The sequence below is a fragment of the Agelaius tricolor genome, unplaced genomic scaffold (assembly GCF_023055355.1).
Source record: "Agelaius tricolor isolate 1412-34295 unplaced genomic scaffold, bAgeTri1.0.p SCAF_8, whole genome shotgun sequence".
Lineage (NCBI taxonomy): Eukaryota > Metazoa > Chordata > Aves > Passeriformes > Icteridae > Agelaius > Agelaius tricolor.
The window spans coordinates 12,811,788-12,838,618 of record NW_027269268.1 but is presented as its reverse complement, the minus strand read 5'-3'; the positions used below and the strand labels follow the sequence as shown (position 1 = coordinate 12,838,618).

The window sequence follows — 26,831 nt, the reverse complement described above, 5'->3', positions numbered from 1 at the left end:
TACAGTGCTGAGGCGTCTGCCAGGGAAGTGAAGAAGAAGAATGTTTTCCATGTTCCCAATTCCATCTATTGCAAAGAGATATTTGACTTGGTGACATGATCAACTCTCCTATAGTCTGCCTTCATATTGAGACTACAAATATAAGTAGACTTGACCCCACTAGCAGCAGATAACATCAGTTTCTTCTGAGACAAAAATTCAAATTTTTGTTCCTATCCAAAAAGTTTCTTACAGTATAATCCATCCTAAATATATGAGGATTTTTTTTTGTACTAAAATAGGTCCATTTTTTTCCAAACACGCAGCTTCCTCTATCATTTGCAAATGCAAAAAAACTATACTTTTAATAGCATTTGTCTGTTTAATGCAATGCAGTTAATATGAAAAGAAACTTATCCATTTTTCAGTCAACAAAAAATTCTCAGTTTGTAACTCATGAATCCCAGGTATGTATCATTGTCTCTATATTCATCTGAAAATATATTCAGTATGTTAATCTCTTTAGTGAACATATTTACTTTAAAGAGGTGCCTCCAAGGTCCTACCAACACTCAACTTTCCAGAATTTAGGTTTCAGATGAACTTTGTGGTTCATCTCCCTCACCAGATTTCCTGTTTTTCCAACACACTTAATAAAGATGTAATTCTTTCAAGTAGTGAAAAGTGAAAAGATGTAATTCTTACTTTTTTTTTCTGATCTAATGCTGCACTTAAGAAAAAAACTGAAAGGTACTAATATGACCACCTGCTGCTAAACATTTTTTTTGGAATTCAAGCAATCTACAAGAACATTTTTGTCTAAGATTTTCATACGAACAAAACAACAGCAATAAATAAAAAAAAACAAACAAATAAGATAAAAACAAACACCCCCCTCCTCAATCCACTCTGAAATTTGCTTATGTTGACTCTAAAATGGAAATATAAGTGGGCCGAGGACAGAGGGCAATTTCATCAAGGATAGAGTGTAAAGACTGTAATTTCTCTTATACATTTTCTCTGGCAATGCTATGTATTTTCAGCAGAACGAGAAGTCCAAGACAAGGGACTCAGGATAGACTCAAAGATTTAGGATAACTCAGAGACCTTGTAAGATGATGAACATACTTAGTCTGGGCCAGTTTCTTTTATTTACCCCTGTTTATTGGAGGGAACAGAGTGGAAAAGGGCTCCTGAAGAGAAGCTTTAAGGAGGGAGCTGGGGCTGAGTGCAGCTCTCCAGCCCCTCTCCCAGCGGATGCCTGAGCAGTGCAAACACTGACCTAACCCGATACCCTCCCACTGCTCTACAAGCACCTTTTTACATCAATGCCCTCTCAGTTATGTACTGATCAAACAATACAAGCCCTTATGTACAACAAAGTGTCCTCAGAGCGCTGTGTCAGCACAGGCTAATTTAACAGATTCATTAACACGGGGCTGACACTAAAGACACTCTCCCGGCTCCAGGTGGGATTGAGTTTCTGGCCATCTGCACTGAAATGACAGGCTCAGCTCTGCAATGGGAAGCAGGCATGCCAGCAACAGGAGGAGAAGGAATTTTTACATCTGCTGCATTTAGCTCTCCAGAGTTTACAGCCCTGACAAGTTGAGGTCAGCCACTCAGGACAGTGCACAGGAATGCAGACAGACCAGGAACAGCCTGAGAGCACACCTACAGAGTTCCTCTCCCAAAGGCCCCAGACAGCTGGGGCTGTGCCCTGCACAATGTCTGTGAGGTGTTCCATTAGTGCACTGGCTCCCTGTGCACACATGTCCAGAGGAACACTTTCTAAATACAGTTTTACTTTCAATCAGGCCGCAGTTTAAACATGTCAAGCTGATACTGTGGCTTAATGATTGCTGCAGCTTAAAAGCTGTCCAAAGCACATGGAAGAAAAAAAAAAGAAGAAGAAAAAAAAATACCTGCAATGTAAAATACACTAAAACATGATATTCAGAACTTGGAGGTGTTCCCAGTCTCAGCATAATTTTGCCATCAAAATGATAGCTTCCAGTAATGAAAGGTATTTATTTCCTCTATTAACTTGAAAAGGACTTTAAAGCCCCAATTTGAGTAAGGGGCAGGATGCCCATGATCATGCAATGTGACAGAAGTAGCTAGGGAGATGCAATGGTAGGAAGATGGCTGTAGATTCTTCATCTTTCTTTTCTTCTCCATTTAATACCAAAACCAATAAAAATCCCACATACCTCCATCACCTAGAACATATTTGTAAAAGCAGTGCTAAAAACCCATGTTCCTACTGTCAAATGGGATATGGGATGACCCAGCTGGCAACAGTTGGCTATGAATGTGCCTCTACCCCAGGCTACTCTGACATGCTGAGCATTTCTGAATAAATTTCTGGCATCACCACCTAGACCACGTGAATGGAACTCAGAGATGAAAACAAACTAGTCAAATATTCTAAAGGTACATGATTTTAGTAGTCACCTAAGACATCTGGGTTCTGCATGTAACAATGGTACTGGGGCAAACTGAAAGGAGAAGTGAGCAATATAAAGGAAACATGAGTGCAATTTCAATGGCTTAATGCTCATAAATGAATATAACTTTATCAGTATGATTGTGATGTATTTTATTACTACACCAGCAATTCAGTTTCTCATGTGGCTTGTATTATGATAGCAAGCCAGAACTGAAATTTGGTGGTAAAGAGATCAAAAAGGCTTTCCACATCTGTTAGGAAGGCCAATCACTTCACAGTTAACCATACAGCAGTTCTACATTCTTGGAAGTTTCTTCTTCTCCTCCCCTGAAAATGCCACAGTATACAATTTGTGTACAGGAGATGCTGAAGGGAAGCACCATTTATACTTTTTCCTTAGTGTTATTTTGCCTTTAAAAACAATTAAGCTTTATGAAAAGGTGACAAAGGCAAGACATCATTCACAGCAGCCATGCCAAAGGGTATGTTCTCAATGGTGATCCAGAGAAAACACATTTGGACTTCAAAGGAAGAGCCAACTCTGCAGTGCAGAACTTGGTAAGGCTGTCTGGGAACCAGAAGTCTTCATCAGGAAATGCCAGAAGTCTGCCAGACCATCACAGCAAGTAGATCAAGAGAAATTTAGTTTGCCTACAGCTTTGATTCTTTTAGACACAGAAAGAAAAGCTTACTTAATGAAGCTTTGGAAAAAACTGAAACCTTCAGACAATCACTGTGTGAATAATTGAAGATATATTAAAAAGTTATAAGGTATCTCTAAGAAAGGTTTTGGCTCATCCAGCCATGGTTATTCTATGCCTGAGTGTAAAGTAACCAACTCCAGAATGCATTTTGGCTTCAAAACAGATGTACAATGCAATGCCATTTGATCCTCCCTCCTACCTTTTCATAGGTAAAGCTACCACTGAGGGCATGAAGTGTAATTATGCTAAAACTTGAACTCAAAATGCCATTGCAGTCTTCCACATCCACTGTATGCTGTGAACGTGAGGCATATTTGGCATTGATTAATGCACATCAACTCATCTCGGAACACTTGCTTTTAATAATTGAGCAGGCATTTAACATATGAAGAAATATAAGGATTTAAACACCAACAGCAAATTACAAAGAAGTCAGATGTGGGTACCAATTACTATTCATGAAAAGGTGTCACTTACAAGAGGTGACAATGGCTTAAGTACAGTCAAGTGGGGCCTCTGCAGTTTGCCCTCACTATCCACTAAGGAGTAAATGTTGCTCCACAGACCAACAGACTGCCCTACTTGGAGGGCAGCAGCTCATCCCTTTTTTGTGATCAAAACAGGGGAGTGAGGAGCCACAGAAAGTGATTTAAGGACCAAGAGGAGAGGAACTGCTCAGGACTAAGACCCCAGAGCACCAGCACAGCCTGATAAACCACGACTGCTCTAAATAAAAGGCAAGGAAGCCTATTGTATGAAAGATGCAGCATATAGTGCACTTTGTGTTTGGTTTAAAACTAAAATAACAGTAAAAAAAGAAAATTAATAGTTTCTTGCATGTTATTTACTGGACAGAAATCCAAATACCAGAGAACAAAAAGATAGAATTATTATATAGGCCAAACTGTTCAAGGAATCAGATGAATCTCACCCCAAAACTAAGTACACTTTTTCTGATATTAATCTTTGATTTTTCAGTGAAGAAAAAAAACTGGATTAAGAGGCATAGGTGCACCTGTGTTGGGAATGTGTGTAAGTATTTTCTATTGCTTCAAGGGGGTTAGGTTCATATCTTCTTATTTTATTTCCTTGATGTATCCAGTGGAAGTAGGAGTAATTTTCCAAAACATGACAGATCATTAGTAAAGAATCTTGTAAAATTAACCCCACTGCTAATTGAACTGGTAATGAACTACCACAACAGAAATCTCACGGCAGCAAACAAGCTGGACTCGGTTCACCCCTAAAGACCAAGTGATTTGAATTGTCTGGTTTTGATGTAGAATCCAAGCCAGGGCTCAAGAGGCTACAAAAACCCATGGTGGAAAGGCTGAATTTCTATTATAACAAATGAAACTTATACAGCTCATGGAGTTCCTCATTTTTCAGAACTTTCTAATCAATAAAAGTCTCTTTCTTTAATCTTGGTGAAACATAATGTAGGCTCTCTTATTTTGTCCACTGAAAACATGAGATATAGATAAATAAATTTTAAAATACTATTAAAAAACCATTACTTTCCCCTTGTAGTTTAACAATACAAATGACTGAATAAGCAACAAAAAAACACTTTGGAAGAATGCACTTTTTTCAATAATCCTACAAGATTTCTATTTTGGGGAAAATAAAATGCAAGGTGGATGAAAATGAGGATGATTTGCACATTGGCAATAAAAGCAATTACAATTTCCTGAATGAGACAATCATGACTAATTGTCAGAAACCACTGAACAATGCAACCCAGATATAATTCTTCCTCCATACAAAATTCTGGCTAATGGTAGCGTATCTTATGGGATCAGCAGAACTTATTTAACTTAATCTCTATTGGCAAACTTGTGTTTGTGTTGTACCCATGTCATACAAGTCAAGGACAATAGCTACCATTATGCCCAAAGACCAGGGAGCCCATCAGAGAGCTTGAAATCCAGCAATACAGGAAATTATTATCGATCCAGTCCTAGTAATTGTTAAAACATCACTTGCTTTTTTTCTATGGATGTTATTTTTCTTCTTTTCAGTTAGAAGCTACACATTAGAAATCAACATTAGTCTTTCTATGGCTGTGCTCTCTGTTGGGTTTCCAACCAGCTAATAGTCCCAATTCTATTGCAATAGGTGTATACATGAAAACTAACTTGCTTACTTTTCTTTGGTCTTACATTTATTCCATTCCATCCAGCTTTCTGGTTCTCTGTAAAATGGACTGTAGGACTGTGATTGTTAGGAGTTTACAGTATTTTTCCTCCAAAGTAGTTCCATTCTCAGTTTTGTTAGATAAACCACACATGAAAATAGTGTTCTGCAGTACCAAAATGAAGCCTTAAACCACTTGTGACTAAAGAATCAAAACCCACAACAGCAAAACAAAGCCCTGCTGTGAGAGAGGCTGCAGGATGAACAGAATCCTAGAATCATTTAGGTTGGAGAAGACCTGTAAGATCAGACAGTCCAGCTGTTCACTCAGCACTGCCAAGTCCACCACTGAGCCATGTTCCTAAGTGCCATATCTACACATCTTTTAAATACCTCCAGGATGGTGACTCCAAGACCTCCCTGGGCAGCCTGTTTGAGTGCTGGACAACCCTATTGGTGAAAAAAAATTTCCTACTATCCAATCTAAACCTCCCCATCACATCTTGTGGCTATGTCCTATCACATGAGGAACATTATTTCCATAATGATAAAAGAATGATAAAAGTACTGCTGCCCTGACTATAAACCTGCTGACTCCTTTGAACCAACCTCCACATCACTGCAAGCTCCTTTCAGGCAGCTATAGAGAGGGGTAAGGTCCTCCCTGAGCCTCCCTTTCCCCAGGCTGAACACTCCCAGCTCCCTCAGCTGCTCCTCATAGGATCTGTGCTGCAGACCCCTTCCCAGCTCTGCTGCCCTTCTCTGGACATGCTCCAGCACCTCAGTGTCCTTCTTGTAGTGAGGGGCCCAGAACTGGACACAGGATTTGAGGTGTGGTCTCCAGTGTTGAGTACAGGGGGACAATCACTGCCCTGGTCCTGCTGGCCACACTGTTGCTGATACAGGCCAGGATGCCACTGGCCTTCTTGGCCACCTAGGCATACTGATGGCTCATGTTCAGCTGCTGTTGATCAGCATCCCCAGGTCCTTTTCAGCCAGGCAGCTTTCCAGCCACTCTGTCCCAGCCTGTAGTGATGCCTGGGGTTGTTGTGACCCAAATGACAGACACAGGACTTGACTTTACTGAACCTCATAAATCTGACCTCAGCTCATTGATCCAGCCTGTCCAGATCCCTCTGCAGGGCCGTCCCACACTCCAATAGAGCAACACTCCTGCCCAACTTAGTCACCTGCAAGTGTGACTCTGTGTGGCCTTGATCCCAATCTGGACCATTGATTAAGATATTAAGCAGCACATGCTCAAATACAGAGCCTGGGGAGCAACCCTGGTGGCCAGTGGCCAGCTGGATTTCACTCATTCATGACCATTCTCTGGGCCTGGCCATAGAGCCAATTCTGCACTCCCCAAAAGTGCCCCAGCAAGCAATACCCACCTGATGACCTGGTTGCAGTGTGCACACATGGGAGTGCGCTTCCCTGCTGGAATATGCTCCGCCCGCTGAACCAACGTGTCCTGCTCATTCAGCTGAGGGGCTGTTGCAGCTTTTTCACTCGGGGCAGTTGTTCCAGGTGATTTAATACTGTTTGATGTCCACCCACTGACAGGAGCTGGGGAAAGAATGCCAAAAGCTTTTAGAGGCCCATCTTTCAATACCAAGTAAATTAACTTGAAACACAAGCAACCAACAGCATTTGCCTAACATCATTGTCCAGTGTAAACTTGCTTCCTTAAAGGAACATACTAAAAAGCACTCATTTTCCCCTCCTCCCCCAATAAGTTACCAAGAAAGTCCTACCTACTTTATGAAATGTCTGTGAAATAACACAAAATGGTTTTGGCTAACTTAGAGAGGTAGTGGACAAATTTTAACATGTTGAAGAAGTTAGGTAAAAGAATATACAATCTGTGAAGGCATTTTTTTGTTTTAGATACAAAAGCTGAAGCCAAGAACATCATTATATGAATAGAGGCAGGAGAAAATGACATACCTACTCAAAAAATTTCACAGTGAGTGCAATAGATCATACATCATTACTAACATGTTAAACAAGAACATGCATTCAATACAACATGTGTAGGAATTTAAACTAGAGTACTGCATAAGCAAAATTTGTTTCTACATTGAAATTAAACAGTGGTCTAGATCAGTGGATTCTGCCAATCTGAAGCAGTCCAAAGGTCATGTTCACATCCTCCTTATAAAAGTACGACACAAATAAAACCTTGACATTTTCAGAAATGTATACGCTACACACTTCCATGTGTACTCAGGGTTTTAGAGCTGGAGAACAGACATAAGCTTTTATGGAGTTTGAGAAATGCATTTACAAAATGAAAGGCACAAATGATACTGTTGTAAGGTTAGTGAAGAAACAAGCAGTCCTCTACTTTTCCCTCTATTGATATACGTACCTTGGTAACATATAAGCTACAACAACATGGGTTTTATGGGAGCAGTTATTACTGTCAAGAGGAGGTATCTTTCTTTTTCAAGTACATTATAAAAAAGCCCACATTTCCGTAGCCTTTTGTTTGTAACCACAGGCAAAAGAAACCTGAAGTGTTTACTTGGTGCCCTGTCTTGAGTCCAGCTTTGCTAAAGCTTGTAAATCAAAGAGTGAAATTAAGACTTGAGTGGAAATTCAGAGGCAAACAACCAAGCAATGACCGAGACACTGGACAGTGCAGGATGATGCTTCTGCTGCAAAGATGCAGCTCTCCAAGGCATTGGTATGAAGCTTTGCCAAAAATCTAGTTTGTAGTGCTGTTAATCTTTGTGCTATTTGTCCACTCTTGTTTTTCATATCTTCCAGGAAAAAAATGAAAAATTGTTTCTCTTCATCTCCATTAATGCAATACTGAGCAGCCTCTGTCCTACAGAACAGTTGCAAGTACTTTTCAGGTCAAACACTGCATTCCCTGCTGAAAGAGAAGTGCCATACTAATTCACAGAGAAGACAGATTTAAGCAACACTGAATCCACAGAAAGTCCAACATAAATGCCAATATTGTGCTATTTACAGAATATAGTCAAGCACTGCACTGTTTAATCAAAATATTACCATGAACTTTAGCAACCCCCTCCTCTACTCACATCTGGGCTAACACATCTGGAAGAGAAATCCTGTTTAAAACCAATGCTTTTATACTGTAATTAGACGTGGTATTACCCTGCTGATTTGGGCTCAATACCTGCTTTTGCTTACTCTTTCTGTGGATGAAGAAGAAATATACTCATATATCTTTTTTATTTTTTGTTTAAGTGGTTGGTCTACAAAAATTTCTCATATCAGATCATTTCAAGACTGATATATTTTTGGTTCCTTTTCAGAACCTCAAGTAGCAAAAAGTATAACAACTCATAAGGTTTGCTTGTTTTAGTTTTCTTTTTTCTTTTTTAAAACAAGACTATATTTCATGTATAATTAATGAATTTGCAATATCTTGAAAAAATAACATCTTTATTTTTGAAACATTCAACATTCCTGAGTGGAAAGAATTTAGGAATAGAGGCACTTGGTCTTGAACAAGTCACTCTGCTACTGTAGCTCACTTTAGATTATAAATGCCTGCTAAGCTGAAAACCTAGGAAGAGATAAAAATGAAAAAGGTGGCAGAACAGCTTTGAAGACATGAACAAAGGTGGTGTTGATTAATAGCACTTTCCTCCTCTGTCATCACACATGGTTTTTCAATTTTCAGATCCCATTTCATGAGAAGACAGGAATACACACTAAACCCAAATCTGTTTGAAGACTGATTTTGCCATAAATCAAATTGCAACACAGCTTCTAGTGTATTGCTAATTTCTGTTTGGGTTATCTACTGAATCCCAAAGCCCATTCAGACACATCAGCTGTCTCGTTTGCACTGTGTAGTTAAAAAAAGTGTTTCTGATTGCTTAAGGGGGGAAATAAAAGCACAAACATCACAATTGCTCCCTTTTCTTTGTTCTCATTACAGCTTTCATTACTTTGTTTTTATGAATGATTCTTTTCTGAATACTACCTAACTTCAAAGTTACTACTGGCCAGGACGAGAATTTGTCTATGTAAACCTTCTACACAAAGCTGTTAGATCAGTCATTTCTGAGGTATTTAAAGCACTAAAAGTGAGAGAAGGAGGTAGTCCATCACATTATAACAAAAACTCTCTTTTAAGCAAAACATAATAGAAACCACACAAATTAATATTGTGTCAAGCAAGAGCTGTGACCTGAGTAACACCAATCTGGGCATTTAGTGTTGAGGACACTCCCTGCCCATGCTCCCAATTTGTGCCCCCAGCATTCTCACAAGGATTTTCCTTCTCTTTGCTGGTAATCACATTAAGACTGTGTTGGTCTTGCACAGTCAACAACCTACCAGTCAAGTACTGTAATATCTATACCTATATCAAATACCTTATTTGATATACTGGCTTCTTTGTAAACCTTCTATAGTTCTCTAGATTTATTTCTTTTCTTTTTTCACCATAGATCGTTCTCCCTTCCTCAGTGCTTGATTTGCCTCAGCCTTTTGTCTTCCTCATTTCCTTCTGAACACCAGCAGGAGGATAGCTTTTATTGGCCACTTCTGTCTTTCCACAGGTCACAAACATACCTTTAACACTTCAGTAATTTCACCAAAGGTTCATTACTTCCACTGAAACCCACAGACCATTTTTTTGTTGGTGGTGACATTTTCATTTAGTTGGTTTGATTTTGATTTAAAAAAACCCCACTAATAATGCTCCACTTAAATCTGTATGAATTCTCAGTACTCTTCCAAACACTATTTCTCCTCTTGTAGCCAGAGAATTTCAAATATTAGGCCTGTTTTCTTGTTTAGATAGAACACTGATATTTCCCATATACGCCTTCTACTTCAACAGCAAGTTTAACACTCCAGTGGACAAGATGTTTTTTACTGCAGACAGGATGGGGATACTCTGAGTTCACATCTTTTCTTCCCCTCCCTTCTCTTCTCCATTCCCTTGAAAATCTTTCAGTTGAAACTCAACTACTTGATTTAAAAACATCAGGCCCGAAAAACCTGATGCAGGTGTTTTTTTCTTGCAGTGAGAGGATTTTACCAGGGCACATGAGGAATGCCAAAGTAGGTACAAATCTTTACACCCAATCTAAGAGAAAACCTCTCAACTCTTAGCAACCAGTCTGAGCTCTCCTGTAGTTTTTGTTTTATACTTTGCTTTTTATATTTTACACATATGATCAGCAGCTTTGCTCTCAAGGAGTACTGGGGAGATAGATGCCCCATTATCCAAGATGTGTCAAGGTGCATGCACATTTTTAATTGCAAATGGAGACTGATTAGTAATGGAAAAGAAAATCACGCATATTTTCCTGTTGCCACCTCTGTTGCTTGAAATGGGACAAAGGACAGCAACTTTTGTGGGTGGTTTGAAGATTTAAAACTAAAATCAATAAATTCAATTAATAAATAAAATAAATCATTTATAAGAATTATACACTCCAGCAGGAGCTATTCTGACCTGAGTACCAGAGAGATTTGGGTTCTGTGTAAATCATGAGAAGATGTCTATGGCCAAATTTTGGAGTTTTGTAGGCTTCACTTCACCTTCACTCTTTTTTAATTAAACATTGTAAAGCACTATTGATTTACACTGATGTATTGTCATTGCTTTTTTTTTTCCTTAAAACCAAAAACACTCTGTCCCTGACTATTAACTTTCTACTTTATTAGGTTTAAGTTTAGCAAACCCACAGTGTTTGCTTTCATTGAACTCCTTGGTATGGCCAGTTTAATATTTAACAATCTTTTAGGCAGGGTAAAGAACTGCCTCTTTTTTTTTCCTTTTTTAAAAATCCCAGTGTGACTCTGCCCTTGTTAGTCTAACAATAGGTTGTTCCATTGCTGAGCACATGGATAACTGCAAACACTGCTGAAAGGTTTGGAAGACAAAGGGAGAAAGGCGGATACGTAGCGGTGCCAAAGTCACTTTGACAGAGGTTCTCTGGTGCGTAGCAACAATACAACAGCCTGAACTGTTTAACGCTCACTTAAACATAACATCAGGCTTCATGTAATATCTATAAATAACAATGCTACTTGAAGCAGTGGGAGTGCCAGAACTTCATTTTAAAGCGCTCCAACTCAGTGATTTATACACTGCAATCAAACTACTGTATTATAAATGGAAAATATAAAGCTTCATATGTCCAATTTTCTGACTTTTCGTAATATATCTGTAGTATAAGAAATCTTCCTGTTTCTTCCCTCAAAACCAAACAGATGGCCGGATGAAGCAACGTGTCTGAAAAGCTCTGCTGTCAGCTCACTGCTCTGGCTGCATGCAACACCCCATCCACTCCCAGGCCCGCACAAAATCACACAAGTTCAGTGCAGAATGCTACGGGGCAAGTACAAGGTGAGAAAAAAGCTAAAACCTCAAAAAGACTCCCCCCAACAAACACAAAGTTCAACTCCTGTATTCCGTAGTTGTTTCTTTTGTTTCTCATGAAGTCTTGGAAACACAGTCAGAGCTAAACTCCTTTTGCTGATTAAAGGCAGGACAGGATGAATTAAACCATTATCATGTCTTTAAATGCTGGGTGAAAGCTGTATGCACCCGTGGAAAATCAAAACAGGTGTCACCTTGGCCCCATTTCAACAGCCCCTGCAACTAGAGGGACTAGTTCCTGTGTTAGTAACCAGCCTTTCAACTGGAAAGGCTCCGGGTAAATTAGCTGTAAAGCATCTTAATTAAAATGAGTATGGTGGTTTTGGCTCGCTCAGCCTGTCTCCTTCTGATTTGTTACATCACATACCGTCACAAATTTGGCACAACTGGCATTGCTTTTATCGAAAAAGTGACTCAAGAAGAAAGACAAAAACAAGTCCTGTACTACGGTGTTGCATTTCTCTTCAGGGGCAGTATAGAAACCCATTTGGTAGCTTTCTGCAGATAAGATTTTACCCCCCTTGCTTTTAGTTCCTCTTCTGAACTTGACAGCTTGGCTATGCCTGCAGAGAGCATGTCTGTCCAGTCTCTTGTAAATTATCTGCCAGTTTCATTAAGCTGATATTTAACACTGAATTCCAATAAGAATGCATTTATCAGAGGAATACTGGCTTTTCCTTTGCTGAACAAATATTAGGCATAATTCTTGGATGCCCTACACCTGTGCATCTGAACAAGACACCACTGCTCTGAGCTGGAGATAGCTAATGGAGAGGAACTGATCTGGTGAGTCAAACTGTGACAAGAAGTTACTTTTTAACAAATCAAAGACAATGAACATCGAATTTGGAAAATCATTGAATGTTCCCACTTGATGTGTGTGAAATAAGCATAGAGCCAAAAAATCTCTGCATCTCTTTTTAAAGGAACACAAAGAAACATGCATCTGTCCAAGTACTGCAAATAATTAATTTAAGTGCCCAATTTGGTGCAATAGCACGTGAATTTGGCAAAACCAAAACATAGGAAAATTGTCTAAGGTCATGTTTGTAACAGAAAAGCTGAGTTTCTATTCGGCAGATCTTGTACTGAGGTACACCAGGCCATTCTGTCTCTGAAAAGCAGGTGGTACATTTCTGCATCATTACTATGATCTGCCCCTTCTTAAACATAAACATTCAAGTTTTAGAAACACACTAATTTTTTCACTAACTCTATAGGAGTTAAAATTTCATACTGTCATCAAGTTAAGGTTAACATTTATAAATTACTCTTGTTTCACAATGGGTTTTGCTTGGCTAAGCGACTTCACATTAATTAACTTGTAAGAACAAACTCTTGTGGTTTGCTGTCACATGATGATATAATAATCTAGATTAGATGAAAAATTAATTACAGTCCATAAACCAGGATCAGAAAGGTTTTGTATTTTGACCTGTCAATCATAATACTTTAATGGAGAAGGCTTTCTGCTTTCATGAATGGTGACTACATCATGGAGCAGCAACCTTTAACAATCTTTTTTGGTGAAAAATGGTGGAACTCTTTTGGGAACTATTTTTAACAGGAGCCATACCAACGATGTAAGAATTTGTCCTAACAACTAGCAGTGTTAACCCAGTTTCTTCCCCATATTCAGACCTTGGCCCTTAATGGGCAAGTAGCTCCTTGAGCTCCTATAATTAGTCCTGCTTTTAAATTCCTGTTCTACAAAGGAAACAAGTTATTATGAGTGGGTCCTAAAAACAAAATTGCAGAACTTTATGATCACCATGATGCTGACACAATAGTTTGGTTGCTTTTCCATGCAGAAGTATTCCCAAAGCTATCAACTTAACTTACCCTGCCTGTGTAGCCATAGCCTGTAAGATCAACAGAATTGATGTAGGGGCTGTTGCAATTACAAATGAAACACAGAAAAACAAAAGTGACAAGGACGAAAAGTGCTGCAGTCCATCCCTTTATGGTACTTAATCCCTTAAGGACTTACTGGCAGTACAAGCATTTTGTGACAGCCCAATGTATCTCAGAGCCTTCCGCCCTCTACACAGCTCCATACTGTTTGCCCTGATGGCCAAACTCCACAGTTTCACATATAATTTTTATTCCATTTTCTCTACATAAATAAGTAGCAGAATAAGTAGCAAGGAAGGAAACAAAGATGCAAACTGCCAATGGAGCACAAGGTCAAGTCACGCCTAGGAACAGGCCTGCATTTTCTTTTGCTTTTAAAATTTTCATATTATTTCAGGAATGGGATATAAAAAAGAAAATGCAGCAAGAAAGTTATCCTATGGATAACTCCAGAGAAGGTAAATTCAAGGTTACCAAGTACACAAAAACAACCTCAAGGAAATAGCAGAATTTTTAAAACACAGTTGTCTGGGGAGTACTTTTTATGCGCTTGCAGCCAGTTTCTAAGTGTGTTCCCTCTGCTGAAGGGATCATGTGCTTAACACATGTGCTTGCTCAGGATTAGGCAACTGACAGTTGTGCATATTGCAAAATATGCTGACATTCCCTAGCAGCTCTGCTGGAAGGGGATTATATATCCCAGTGATACCAGCCTGAGAGAGATCCTGGGAATAAGGAAACTGGGAAAGGGTCACTTAAAACAACAGCTTTGAATGCTTCTACCACAAACCTTCCCCCATCCCATTCTTCTAACTCAGCTGCAAAGCCCAGGAGGAACAAAGGGCATCAACTGCAATGAAACTCTACTTTCCCAGAAGCAAACCAGCCTTTCTGGCCACCAGCTGTAACAGCTCCCCACAGGCCCCCTGCCATCCCACGGGACCCCAGCAGGCAAGCGGGATGCTGCCTGCCCAGCTCCTGTACTGGAAGGCAGGGTGTGGGACTGGCAGTCCAGTGCCTGGCACACAGCCCCTACAGTCCCCATGCCTCAGCAGCTCACCCCCCCAGCAACAGGTTTGAAAGATGTCAGGTAAGAGAAGGCAATTTCATATGAGAAAATTAACACTGGAAGTCCTAACTGCTTCTGACCATCACAGATCCTGCTGCACTCTCCCTGAGAACAGTTTGTCTGCTGGACTGACTCCAGCTGGTGTAGCTGTGCTTACCAGGCAATTACACCTTCTGAGATTGTCCTCAATTTGCCACGGTGCTATTCACTTCCTTTCAAGTTGCCGTGGAATGTCACGGCACGCTGACAAGCAGCTGTCATCTGTCACCCACGAGGTGGCTGCGTGGCAGTGGTGAGTGAAAGCCATTCCTGTGCATGCACTGTGTCCTTGCCCAGGACTAGAAAGGGCTTTGGGGTTCCTTGGGGGTGAGCCATGCTATGTAAGTGTAGAGTCATAGCTATCAAATATAGAATAGCTGACTGCAATATAGCCAGGATGCTCTGGGTTATTTCATTCTTGCAATTTAAAATAATCTTGTAAAAATCTTCTTCCTCTGTCAGGTGAGTAGAGCTTCATAATGAAGCTCAACAAAAATGAAGTGAGAACTATTATAAACTCCAATCTGCACATATAACGCACAGTAACAGTCTGTTTTTACTCGTTTCAGCAATAGAAAAAAATTGGAGATTATTGAGCTTCTTACCCATGCCTTAAAAGAAAGCATGAGGCAGCCATCTCTCTTTTCCTCTAGCAAACCACTGAGGAATCCCATAATATTAGGATTTTGTTCCAAAGAGGAATAAAACCTCTGTTACCAGCATAGTGGACAACTAGCATAGCAGCATTCATGGGTACTCCATGAATGGCCCCCACAGCCAGTGAGGATAATTCAGGCCCAAAGGCGCTATCATTGTGAGATCCACTCGGATCATGAGACCTATGTAGAGAGAAACCCAATCCCTGAAGCATCTCCAGGTTCACTAACTCAGCCATCCAACTTTGAAACATCAAGTAGCCAGGTCATGAAATAGCTCATACCTCACAACAAAATCCCTGACACCTTCAGCACCCTTCAGGTATCTCTGCACAATCTCAAAAAAGAAAAACCAACAACAATTAACAAATCACCTCAAACCCCTACAGTGAGGGTAAAAAAAAAAATAAAGGTATTCTCTGGTCTATACAAGAAAGAGATCTTTTCAACTAATAATTGAAAAGATGTTGTCTACCCAAATGACAGACCTCTGAAGTCACACAACAATAAAATCACTGGTAATCTTCACACCACACCATCAATCAGCACCTTACAGCTTCCCCAGGCACAAACAAAATCCTGTGACATGCCTATTTTGCTTTGGAAACAACTTGGTGTTAGAAACAATATTCATTAGAAGGGTGAGTGGTATCAGAGCTACAAAACTGTGCTCCCAATACATTTCTGCTATTAATAGCATACCACTATACATTTATGTAAGATTGTATCTTTCTTCTGATTATTTCCTAAGGTAGACTTCAGCTATGAAATGAAAGGACTTTTTTTTGTCTAGAATTTTGTCAGCCTTATGGCCTATGAAGCCAAATTTTGTTTGGCCTGTGGAGCACTGGAAATTTTACTTTAAGGAAAATTTATGCTCACAGACTGCAAAGAAACAGCAGAACTGAAGTCCAAGCATTCTCTGAAACACTTACAGTCTTGCTTTTTCTTCAACATCTGACTAATTTTAGCAAAACATTCAATTATTGAAACAGTTTTACCTGTCTGACTGCTGTTCCACCTACAGGGGACAAGCACAGACTGGTTTCCCATGGCAGTGGGTGATTCTCTGTGTTCCTAAGGTGCAAATGTTAACTGAAACTCCTCTGGCACCTGGGACATCATACTCTTCCCACCTCCTTAACTCCTGGGCAGTTGCTGTTCACACTGCTGGATTATCTTTGTACTTCCCAGTTTTAGAGAACTCTGAGTCTTCAATGCCTCTTTATCCTATAGCTTTTATTTCTGGCTCCCCCAATACTTTTGGGGAGAGATAATGGCTTTGCTTCTTTGGAACTTAGTGCATCTCAGAACCCTTCATCAAGACAGCACAAAGCTGACATCCTTATGATTGTTTCTTTCCACCAGCTTCTCTACCAGTATCAAGTTTCTAAGCTTTCTTTAAGCTGTTCTGGAACATAACAATCAAAAATTCTCTGCCTGGCTTTCCCTCTCACCTGCCTACTCGGTATCTCTGATGGAAAAAAAAAAAAAAATTCACATTATGCAAGAGCATAGGCATAGATTTTCAGAGCACTACAGAATCAAGTGTAGTTTAAGTAATCTCTTTAAAACTCTCTCCTTCATGAATATCTTTAAAAAAAAAAAGGCTATTTTGAACATTTGACTCCTATTAATACTAGAATATGCTAATAGGATTTGGCAGTGAAACACCTACCAACATACTAAAAATAAGTGTGGAACTACAGAAAGTCCAAAATCATGGGTGGTTTCTATGCAAGTTAAATAATTCATCACTTGGTGAGACAGAAAGTTATATCAATTGTGAAACACAACCAGTCACTTAGAAAAATGCAGCATTATGACATGCCCACAAAAGTTTAAGCACACATGCTACCAAAAAGGTAACTTTAAAAAGTGTTGGGGCTTCTGTTGTTCCTGTTCATTTTGAGTTTTTTTTTCCCCTTCTAATGCTAGCTAACTCTGAGAAGTAAAACAATGCTGGAATGAAACTGATGTAAAGTTTAAGATGTCTTTACCTTGCCCTCATTAGCAGACTCGCTATTTGCCAGGCAAAGTACAGCAATGACAGTGCATTGCCATCTTGAGGCTTCCTACAGAACTGCACAGCCCAACCAAAATACACCAACTTGTTACCAACCACAGCATTCAATCAGAAGTGCCAAAGCCATTATAAAACATGAAGCATTAACATCGTATTTTTTTTCTTTATTTTCATGCCAGGGCTTCTATAGTCCCGTTTTGGGACTGAATATACTTCAAAAGAGGGAAAACCCTTACATAGAACAAAGCCAAGCAAACAGAGCTATTTAGCATAATTGATCCTGTCAGAAAGAGAATCAAGTCTACTCATCTCATATTAGCAAGAAAAATCTGAAGCTAAAGCTTAATTAATAATACAGATTTCCCAGATCCTTTGAAATTACTACACAAGTTTAATTCAGCACCAAAGACTGATTCAGCTTAAAAAATTACTTCAATGTAGTACTATGAAAAAAATTACTCCAATGTAATACTATGAAAAAAAATTACTCCATAGCATGTAATACTATGAAAACCTAATACACAGTTACACATACAAATGTATCTGTATCATCTAATAACATAGGAGTGCTCATAAAGAAAACAGAATGCTTTCCAGATATAACACATTCTAGTGCGAGTTCAAAGCTTTAGAAATCACCAAAGTTCATTCAAAGGTAGCAGCTATGTGAATTGTCCTTGTAAGAACTTTTACACAAATCTCTGCAACCCAAACCTACATAATAAACTGGCACCCTGCTCAAATAAAACCTACAGATGTCAAATACATAAACGCTCTAGTGCTTCAGCCTTTTTTATCTCTTTTTTAAATTAATTAGTACTTATGAAAAGATCACTTGGAAAACATGTATATGGGTAATATCAACATATGTCAATATTCCTACCTGAAATAGCATGGGATATGCTTGAATCTACAGTGGCATGGGAAGCAGCAAGATTAAACTGTGGGGTGTATATATACATATATGGTATAAATTGGTATAAATACCTTTAATAAGGGTGTGAGGCAACTGATTTTGTTTGTGAAACTAATTGCATCTATGAGGCTACTTACAAAGGGCTATCAGTTTACTAAAATGGCTAAATTGGTTTTTCTCCTCTTTTCCCAGCAAACTGGCCTGTTCTCAAACCCCACAAACAGCCATTTGAAGCCTGTTGTTTTTACGCCCAAGGTGAATTTTTGTTTTGCTGAGCCACCCAAAGGCCTTGAGGTGAACAAGAAAAAGCCTCTCTGGAAGTTACCTGCTTGGCTTGGAGGCTGCCAGCCCTTGGCAGAACCCAGGGGTGCCACTGGCTTGAGGGCTGTGGCAGGTGAGGAGTTGGCAGGAGCAGGTCTCACATCCACGTTGTCCTGGCAGGCAGGGACGCTCCTCACCGGGGCAGGCTGGGCAGCTTCCAGAGAATCACTGTTCAGAAATCAGGGAAGAGTAAATAAATGCCTCTTGCTAGAACAGGAGAACTTGTGAAATGGAGATGTGGAGTGACATTCCCTCACCCCAGGGCAACAATGCAGCACCCACTAGTCTGTCATCACCAACAATGCTGTGGTACTTACACCCTGAAGCTGCTTTCTAAGAACTGGACATTTGAGTAAGGTCTGCCAAAAGTCAATAGAGTCAACTAAAGCCCTTCACAATTTTCATTTTAAAAGAGTTGTAAGTTTCTTTAGTCATTAAACAACATGCGTGATATTTTATATTGCCTCTTTAGAGCACTTTACAGCTGCTTTTATACTTTAAGGGTTGGCAGAACTCTTTTAGCTCTTTAAAACCACATATGATGAAAACTGAACTCAATCACAATCTGCATGGAGTGCAAGTAGCCACTAATTACACTGATAGCAAGAAAATTTTTCATTTCTCACTTGCCTTTGGGCAGCTGAAAATAAATACTTTTTTTTAAAACAGTCAAAATAGAGGAGTAATTACTAATGAAGGTCATTTGCAAAAGAAATGTACATCAAAACCAGGAAATTAACAACATTGTGAAATACAGCCAAATACATACATGAAATACCATTCCAAAAACATATTTTGCACAATTTAGAAACCCTTGATAACACACTAGAAGCCTTGTATTCTTTCTTCTATTGAAGAAAAACAAATTTTCAGCACATGTGCACCATGTGTATTTTCACCAGGGTCATTGCCAGAATTACAGATTGTGCCAAGTTTGTAAAGTAAAAATCCATGAGCTATTTTTACTTTACAAGTGTTGCACATGCACAGTATTACCTTGCCTGTATGACATGCAACAACTCGAACACACCATGAGGCCAAAACACAGGTTCATAACCTTGATTTTTTTTTTTTTGGTCATCTCTAGATTTGCAGGGTAATAATTCATGTGTTTAGACTCTTCTTCCAGGTAAGGGATAAAAAAAGTCATTCCCGGTTTGGAGAATAAATCTGAATGCTCAGTTTAATGAGTAACAGTCATGGCAACTGCAGGCTCTGGTAACCAGCACTGATGGATTTGCTGTACGCAGTGTGCACAAGCCCAGAGAAGCACAAACTGAGACCTTGCATTCCATTATCTTCAAATGCTGAAAAGATATTTAAAGACATTTGTGTAGCTCAAATGGAGGCATTGAAGGTGCACGTTATACTCCTTTGAGACTCATGTTCCAAGTCTTTATTACAAGCAGATTTTGAGGAAGTGGAGATACAGGGCATAAAAGTGTTAATGCAGACTGAAAGAAAAAAGATAGGTAAGTACCCTCCGATGTGAAGTAGCAGCAGTGGTTGAAAATGACAAGGTAGTTTAGGATTGGCTTCCACAATGAAAAAAGTGCATGTCTGCAATTTCATTGTTACAGACACATCCTTCTGTACTGTTGAATATATTTGACATGTAACCCATCAAACCAAATCCAGGCCAGAGCCCCACTGCAACTTTAAGAATTCCTTGTTAGCACTGTTGATGCTAAAAAAAGAAAGTTTCCTCCTTCTCCATCCAAGAGGCTCATTACTGCTTGTCAAATAACTTTTCAAGTCTAGCACCTCTTCACTGCCTTTGTCTGGAATATATAAGTCATAAATAATACAAATCAGCAGTCAGAAATAAAGAAATCCTGCTGACTCAGCAACCATCTTTTACAAGCAGAGGCTACTCAACAAGGAAAAATGGATTTCAGACAAGCAGAAAAGGTTCCCTCCAGTGAGAAGATGGCAAGGAAGCATACTCTGAGGGAGGCCCACAAGGCTCACTGCAATGCTGATTGGAAACTCTACTGTTGCTATTTTTGTGGTCAAATTCTATGGCTTGAGAATGACATGGCATGGCAGTTCCTGAAGCAACACAATGTTGGAGACACTCAGGCTTTCATTTAGAAATAAGGTGAAACCCTAATGATCCCAAACTAAAAGACAATTATAAACTCAGGTATAAGCTACCTCTGATGGTTTTTTATCACCTCTGGAAGTTTACATGCCAGGAGCCTCAAGCAAGAAGCTTCCTAAGGGAAAAGCTTGAAGCCATCACTCCGACAGAGAGGATGTTACTGGCCTCAGGGCAAAACTTCTGAAAGGTCTTGGACACCCTTTGTATTGCATGTCTGATTCTTCAAAGCAAAAATTGAATAAACTCAAGCCACCACCTCAGTCTGTTAATTTAAGAGGCAGGCTGCTACTGCAGCTTGGCAAGTCTCCACTGTGCGATAGTGCCCACCCATGGCTGGCTAAATAAAACAATGTACCATTTCTCTGGAATTACAGCCTCCAATCAGTCAGCTGTGAGTGCACATGCAGTGTTCTCTGCAGAAAGACAGATCCATCTTTGTCTCGCTTTCAAAGATGCACTTCACCCTCAGCAGTGTCTCCCACATAAGAGGTTCAACCTTTTAAACTGAACTTGAAATTCATGCTGCAAAATTAACTCCTCAACACTTTACTTCATGTTTTTCTATACTGAGAAACACTCAAACTCTAGTTATTGTTACCCAGCTTTACAAATACAGCGATGGATCTTTCCAGAAGCACACATTTTCTACAAGTGCTGTACAATGCCCACAATTAGCTCCACCAGTATTTTGCAACTTGCGAGGCTGGACAATGATGACCCAAGTCTCACTTTCTAGAAAATACAGGATTTAAAGAGAAAAAAAAAATATACTGAAATTTAAGAAAATAAATACATTATGGAAGAGAGCTCCCACCTGCTTTTCAGTGTTGCCACTGGGAAGCTGAGGGAGGAATGATAAACCTAATGTATTTACCAAGCTCTGTGTGAGCACTTTCTCAGACTTCCCAGCTGACACTCACAGGTCAGCTTCAGGTCAAGAACATTTCAATGTCAGAACACTTGTAATGTCAGACACACCTACCTTCTGCATCTAGCACTAACATTTCAGCTATGTTCCATAACTCTTAAACTCCTCCTTCTCCACCTGATGAATACTTACAGCAAAAATCAAAGTTTTCCAAGCTAAAAATTAATGCAAACACGAGGCTCATCCCAGCAAACTAACATTTCCTGCAAGCTGTGGATGGCCTGCTGTCAACCTTTGGGCAAGGGGTTTTAACACTGCAAGAACTAAGGAATAGTGAAACATGAGTCTGTCAGACTCAGTCTTGTGTCCTGAAAACCCATGAGAAGTTAGATTAATAAGCTATGGGAAGATTAATCAAAATAATTCTGGAAGTGTGTTGCAAGGGAAACAGATTGCAAAAACAGCCCAAGAAAAATGTCTGGCAAAGAAGCAAGCCAAAGACACCTCTCTATTTTTTACATATGCTAGCTTATACTTAACAGACACGCCTGAAATTCCATGGAGAACAGCTCCTACCACACAGTGCAGCCTTATTTTATCAAAGTAAGTGTGTGTATGGAAAACAAACAAATTTCTGGGGAGCCAGTCAGGAGGTTTGAGGGGGACACACAAGGCTCCAGTGCCAGTGCAAACTTTATTACTGAGAGCTCACAAAAGGCTCCTCAGACTTATCCTGTCTCCTGGTCAACAAAAGCACCATGGAAACTGGGGGAAAAAAACCTAGAAAAAGCAAGTAGTAATTTCTCTTCCTGCGAGGGAGGAAGTGGGTCCAAGTCACACTTGATATAAGCACTAGTTCTTCAGAGACCAGGCTGAATGCATTTCAGAGGCATTTTAAGAAATTTGCACTGGAAAAATCCTTCTGAATGTATTTAGAGGTTTTGATGCTTCTTCCTCCCTCAAAAACCCCAAACCCACAAAAAAACCCACAAAAAACCAACCTAACAAAACCAAAACCAAGCAAAACCCCAATAAACCAAAAACACCCCAAAAAGCCAACCAACCAACCAAACACCAAGAAAACAAACAAACAAAAAGAGAGAAGAAAAACACATAGTCTGGAACTATAGATGCCTAAACCTCCCTCCATCCTTCCATGGCAACTCTTATACAATGCTGTCCAGAATTTCTTCACACAAACTTTAAAGAAGCTAATAATGGAGATGATGTTATCAGCCAAAGGAGGACCTACTAAGTAACTGAAAAGGATTGAGCTTGCTGTCATGTAACTTCTAAGAGCACTAAGGACCAAGTCACTTGGATAATAAGGACCAAGTCACTTGGATAATAAGGACCAAGTCACTTGGACTTTCTCAGCCAGGTTCAAGGGATTTGGCTGGACCTTCTCCTCATGCAAGCCCAGGATATTGGCTATCCATCTGTAAAAATAAGTAGTTGAGCCCAGAGCTCAGTCTGGTACACCAGTATTTTACCAATAGTTCTGTGGCTATAAATGATGGTTTAAGTGTCTTGTTAAACTAACTTGCTCTGTTGTCTAGAACAACTGTGGGAGTAAGGCACAAGTCCCCTGTGGTGTGAGAAAATCTGCTAACAGGACAGGTCAGGTAGTATCTAAGGGACAGCTTGTAAATCCTTTCTCCAGATAGCCAGGAATTCCGTGACCTGGATCTCAGGTCTCAGTGGTTTGTCGTACAAATCATGTGCTACATTTTGTCCAGTATCAAAATACACAGTAGAAAATATATATATAGGAAACCAGAAAAAGGCAGGTATGAGAACAACAACAAAACTCCATGAACAAGGGAAATACAGATGGCTTTTTGTAAGGGTTTTCTGGTGTAACAACAGAGAAACAGAAGCCAAGAAGCACTGAGGGCTGACCTTATCCCTACTACAAGCCCAGTGTTTATATTTCATCTTAACCTAAACAGTGCTCCAGTATCTTGCTAGAGAGAAGAAAAACAAAATAAAGTAATAGAAAGAAAGAGCAGAGAAAACCATCTGGGTGGAGGTATTTCTGTATCAAATTACAGGGAGGGAGTATGTAACCCCTCTGTAAGCAGTGCTCTATACACAGAAATAACTCAAAGCACCTTTCAGAGTATGTATTCTGTCAGAGTTAACACCAGTGCTCATCTCACAAGGTGAGATTGCCATTTTTTAAAGGAATTGAATGTAGCATAGTATCAGGAAGATAAACAAAAAGCCATGCCAAAAACAAAAGGGCTGTCAACACCCATTCTTGCTAGTGTTTCCCAAAATTTCCCAGGGTTTCTGCCTTGAGATTTAGTTTTAAGGCAGAGCTCCAATTCTTGGTCATGCAAGACATTAAACACATCATTTCCTGTGCTGCATATGTGTCGTTTGTTAGAAAACACACAAGCCCCATAAGCTCAAGGCCATCCCTTTTGCCATTAGGATGAAACACTTAGTTTAGTGCAAGACTGCACAGCTGTTACACACCCCCAAAAAAAGCTCATTACAGAGGAGTCTGGTAGGGAAGAAAATGTGTGGATGCCCACCACCACTTCAGGCCAGTTAGTAAGTCAGAAAAAGGTCAAGCACTCTGGCAGCACATGCAGTACAGAGTAGTTTAAGACAGCCAGCTTTTTGGAGCAGAGACAGTGAAGTGAGAGGGATTAAGTGAAATATATCTGGAGGGAAATATATCTGGAGGAACCTTACTGCAGAAGAGAATCAACACCCTGCTTTTGTTATAGCTATAACCTTCCTGAGTTTGTCCCCAGAGATAATGCAAAGGAGCCTAAGCTACCTTGGTAAAATTTTTTTATCTTTCGTAACTTTTCATTAAGGTTATGAAAGATATAAAAGAGCCAGAAAACTCCAAAGCAGTTTATTACTTGGCTTTCATGGTTGAGCCAAACAGACCTAGTTCTATTTGAACCAGTTAAGTCTACTGCATTCTGTTGTACACTTTTCTCTTTAGTTATGGGATGTAAGATTTCAGCTCTCCTTTCTTATCAACTATTTTATTGTGGAATCAAGTGAGCTGCCATTTAAAACAACTTTTCAGCATTACATTCATTTACATACCACAGTATGTCACTAGATGGATTTAACGCAAAGACATTTTAATACCTAGTTTCACACTCAATGGGTACATTTCTCTCAAATCTGTTTTTTTTTTCTGACATAATTGACTAGTTTTGCTTGATCTTTGCTGAAATTCAGTAACAATATGTAGTTGCTGATACTACATTTATCTTCTTTTCCTACATGTTTCTCAAGCCATAGAGCAAAGGCTGTGGTCCTTTATTTAATAGGACAAGACAGCACAAAGCTTCATTTCTTCAGCTCCATCTACTGGTAACCTCTCCTTCCTTACCAATGCAGCAGCTCAGGACTAAGGATGTTAACAAGGAAACCAGAAATCATTACTTCATTTGTTCTATGCTGTCTTCAGGACAACATTGGCTGTTTCTGCAAAAATCCTTTTTAAAATGCAGTTTAATGCAGAGTGTTCTGAGACTAAATGTACTGCTATATAACATGTCCCAGATTTTAGGTCATATCCTGTTTGAGATGTCCCTAACAGCCTGAAAATCATCTTCTTCCTTTATCATCTTATGCCAGAGCCTTGTAGCAGCAACCTGAATAACTAGGATAACCTGGCTATTACAATGGCTTAAGAGATTCACAAGTTTAAAGGTTACCTTTAAAATGCCCTAAAAATCCATGGATGCTTATTTCAAGCCATTCAACCTCAATCTTGATATATATCCAACACTGATTTTGTCTTTTGGGCAGGTTTACATGGTCTCTGTACTCCCACTGTACCTTCTGGCTCCCTGGCACATCTCTCTCCAGCTCTGTCAGTTGGCAGAGAAAAACAGATTAAGCCCCTCCAAAACTGGACTTCAGCTGTGGAAGAATGAAACCAGTTCTCCAGTGTTTCCTGCCTTTTCCAACACACAGCTCCATGTACTTGTAAGGGACAGCAACTGAATGGAGACACTCTAGGAATCCCAACACTGAATGCATCTCCAAAAATAAATCTTCAACACCAAGAGAGCTTTCCCCATACAGTGAGCAAACAATGGACAAAAAGAAAGCCAGTTACAGATTCAGGAAGGAGAAAGTTTCCATTAATGTAATAACCTATCTTCACTTGCCATAAACAACGCACATTAGCGAGTGAAGGAAAAAAGAAAAGAGAAGCCAGAGAATTTGTTTTCACTGTACTAAAGTATTACCAAACAAACACCACAGCTAAAGAATAAAGTCTTGCTGATGGCATGGCCTGGGCTTCACCTGTAGTGCACAGACAGGTATCAGAACTCCTCAAGAGGTTTTCTCTACAATGTGTACATAAAAGGTTTTCTAGTAATCATTCAGTGGCAAAAATAAAATTGGTATTTTAAGTTGTATTATATCACCACAATTGTGCCAATGTTCCTTTTTAATCTTTTTTAAGTGGATATACTACAAGTTAGAAATATTGATACAAATAAAGTGGGTTTGTGTTTTATAAACTACTACTTCCCCTCCCTGAGGTTAGGGCTACTTTAACCTTCTCTAGAGACTGAGGTCACCTTGGAAGCCATGAAACAGAAGAAAAAGAACTAATACTTGTTACTCAACACAAGTTTCTACATCAAGTGGATCTCAGCTCTACTTACACTTGGGTCTTATCTCTAGAAGGGTCTAACTCTTGTGAAAATATAAATAGGTACAAGAAAACCCCCAGATTATTTCTTCCTTAGCACAACTTAATACACATTGCCCTGTAAAATAACCAAGCAGACTCCTGCCTGTGCAGCTGAAGTCATAAAAGCAGCTTTCCGCTGAAGCAAGCATTAACATTGCTGTGGTCAGGAAAGGAGAACAAACAGTCCTGTGCACTGAACAGAATCAGCACTGGAACAAAGAGCCTAGATGGCAAATAATTTTTAAAACAGTCATTTGCTGGCCTGCATGCCAGTTACTTGATTTTATACATTCAAAGTGAGCTTTAGAAAAATAACCTAACATGACGCTCAGTTGCTCAAGGAACTGTGGCAAATAATTCACCCACACAGAAGTTTCAAGCCAGGATCTCTTGTTTCTTCTCTGGCTGCCTCTGTAGGGTGACACTGCCTCCCTCAGAGGCTCCCGACACAACACAAGCACCACCATGCATATTAGAGGGCACCTGAAGCCAGTGAGGGAAGGAAACGTCTGCTTTAGTATGGTGGACTTGCACAAACACCATCAGCAGGTCCAGCACACATTAATCCAGGTGTGCAAAGAGATGAAACCAGCAGGGTTTGGAGCTGGTAACCTCATGTCAAAGACCACAAC

The 26,831-nt window shown here is 39.7% G+C and overlaps 1 protein-coding gene across 5 annotated transcripts in view; it reads right to left on the bottom strand.

Annotated features, from left to right (window-relative positions):
• The window catches only part of PDLIM5 (PDZ and LIM domain 5), a 126,839-nt gene that overhangs the window by 9,863 nt on the left and 90,145 nt on the right, over positions 1-26,831 (bottom strand). For all 5 annotated transcript variants that reach the window (XM_071431655.1, XM_071431650.1, XM_071431651.1 and 2 more), the window contains 2 exons: positions 18,542-18,705; positions 6,666-6,840 (listed from right to left, as the gene is read on the bottom strand). In XM_071431655.1, the coding sequence (XP_071287756.1) occupies positions 6,666-6,840; positions 18,542-18,705 (339 nt within the window). The remainder of the gene's footprint in view (positions 1-6,665; positions 6,841-18,541; positions 18,706-26,831) is intronic.